General features: G+C 37.5%; 1 protein-coding gene across 1 annotated transcript; it reads left to right on the top strand.

Annotated features, from left to right (window-relative positions):
- Window positions 1-779: 779 nt before the first annotated feature.
- On the top strand, window positions 780-1709 carry LOC139040496 (olfactory receptor 4P4-like). The gene has a single exon (XM_070487272.1). It carries the CDS (start codon window positions 780-782, stop codon window positions 1707-1709), a length of 930 nt encoding a protein of 309 aa, XP_070343373.1.
- The last annotated feature ends 762 nt before the right edge of the window (window positions 1710-2471 follow it).

The following is a 2471-nucleotide window of genomic DNA, read 5'->3' on the forward strand; positions in this document are numbered from 1 at the left end:
TGTATTTAATAATAACCTCTGTTCCTACATTCAGATGCTCAGCATTGTGCCTCTGGTTCTCTATTTCCAGCCTCTCCATGTTTTGAATCTTGAACAAACATGCCAAGAAGGAGAGTAATTGAAACTATTTTCACCTAATTCAGCTATGTTCTGCTGTTATTAAGAGCCCTTAGTTATTTTTATTTCAAGAATAATTATTTAGTTTCACTGGATGTATGGAATGTTTGTGTGTGCTTAAAATTCCATACATAAATTATATGTAGCATAGATAAGGGGAGGGACTTGCTTAGAGTTATACAGGTATTTAATGGCAGGGATGGAGATCTTTTACAGAGGTGGACAGTGACTGGAACTTCATTTAGTCACTGGATGGTGTTAGATAGCTCCAAAGAGCGTGGAATCTGGCATCAGATACAGGTTCATCTTAGGTTGCTACTTAATATATGAAAGAATTGGTGCAATTAACAAACTCTTTCTTCCTCATATCTAAGATGAGTATCAGAAGATTACCTATTGGATTGTTATGAATTAAATGCATGAAAAATGTTTATAAAAGCTCCAGACAAAAAATATACTCATTAAAAATAATTAGATCTGTAATGATGCGCTTAATATAAACTGGATTTAAAAGATTAAGTCTAATAAATCCTGTATGACCTACATGTTTTCTTTATGTATAAATCTCTCCAAAACTTAAGGAGTGCTATTGAAGATGTTTTATGTTCTGTGCATTTCAGATGAATTCTGTTTGCTGTGTACTCTGAACCCAATTGAACATCATGGAAAATCAGAACAATGTCACAGAATTTGTTTTCATGGGACTGTGGGGAAATAAACAAATAGAGCTACTCTTCTTTTTCTTGTTCCTCCTCTGTTACTTGGCCGTCTTAATGGGGAACATCCTCATCTTACTCACAATCACTTGTAGTCATCTAATTGAAGAACCAATGTACTACTTTCTCTGCCACCTTTCCCTCATGGACCTCTGCTACACCTCCACCGTGGTCCCTCGGCTAATCAGGGATTTAGCTTCAGTAAGAAAAATTATTTCCTATAACAACTGTATGACCCAGCTCTTCACTGCCCACTTGCTGGCTGCTGTGGAGACATTCATCTTGGTGTCCATGGCTTTTGACTGCTATGTTGCCATTGTCAAGCCTCTGCACTACATGATCATCATGAACATGCAGAGGTGTAAAATGCTGATCATCATGGCCTGGGTTGTGGGGTTTTGGCACTCTATTGCTTTACTGCTCATGGTATTCAATTTACCTTTCTGTGGTCCTAATCAGATAGATCACTACATATGTGATGTGAAGCCTCTTTTGAAACTGGTGTGCAAAGATATTCATGTTGTTAGAATCTTGGTCATTGTTAATTCAGGAATTGTGGTAGTTGTTATTTTTCTTGTCCTAGTAGCTTCTTACATACTCATATTATATAATCTCAGGACACACTCTTCTGCAGGACGACGCAAAGCTCTGTCGACCTGTAGCTCTCACATCATGGTTGTAGTTTTATTCTTTGTGCCCTGTATCTATACCTATGTTCTACCTGCAGGGAGTGAGAACAGGGATAAGGAAATTTCTGTGTTTTACACAGCAATTGCCCCCATGCTGAATCCTCTCATCTATACCCTGAGAATTATGGAGATTAAAATTGCCATGCTGAAGGTATGGTCTCAAATGGTACATTCAAAATTAAAGTGACTAAGATGATATGTGTTGTATTTTTGATCCTGTGTCCTCAAAGCATTTATCGTTTGAGATTTTTAGGAAGTGTTTATGCTCTTTTAGGGGTAGTTGGACTAAATTACCTCAGACAATATATGAGCCCAAGCAACAAGTTACTGTGAGTCAGAATGCCATCTTTACTTTAAAGGGTCCAAATAGTTCAAGGTGTGACTACTTCAATTTGAGGAACTCAAGAAATGTCCTTCCAAAGCACATCTCTGATCATGTCACTGCCCTCTCCAAAAATTGGTATGGAACCCTATCTTCCTTAGAGTAAAATCAACCTTTTCATTTGTTTATCAGAAATTTTCAAAGTTGGTCTGAGGCTAAGTTACTAGTCCTAGAAGTCACTGCACTGGAAGAAAGTATGGTGTCATAATGATAGGCTTTGGGGTCAGGAAGAAATGGGTGACTACTGATTGTAAGTTTTTATCTCTGTTTCTTGACAGTTTGCTTTAATTATACAAGTCTCCATTTTTAAAATATCTATGAAATAGGGTAATATTACCCTTCATAAAGATGTAGTATTACTTTGGCTAACACACGGGAAGTTTTAGCACCGTGTGTGGTGTATAGGAAATTCATGTCAGGTCATTTTCCTCTTTTCCTTCCTGTCTTCATGTGTTCCACTTTGCTTGGATGTTTTCCTCCAACTACACTGGAACCCTCTACACTCTCCAAACATTCTCTGAAATCTCTCATCTTTGTGGCTTTATTTTTCTATATCCTCTGCTTAGG

This window comes from Equus asinus, chromosome 17, assembly GCF_041296235.1.
Source record: "Equus asinus isolate D_3611 breed Donkey chromosome 17, EquAss-T2T_v2, whole genome shotgun sequence".
Classification (NCBI taxonomy): domain Eukaryota; kingdom Metazoa; phylum Chordata; class Mammalia; order Perissodactyla; family Equidae; genus Equus; species Equus asinus.

What these genes read in the sequence shown, in the direction of transcription:
- LOC139040496 (XM_070487272.1), top strand. Translation starts at nt 780, where the DNA reads ATGGAAAATCAGAACAATGTCACAGAATTTGTTTTCATGGGACTGTGG.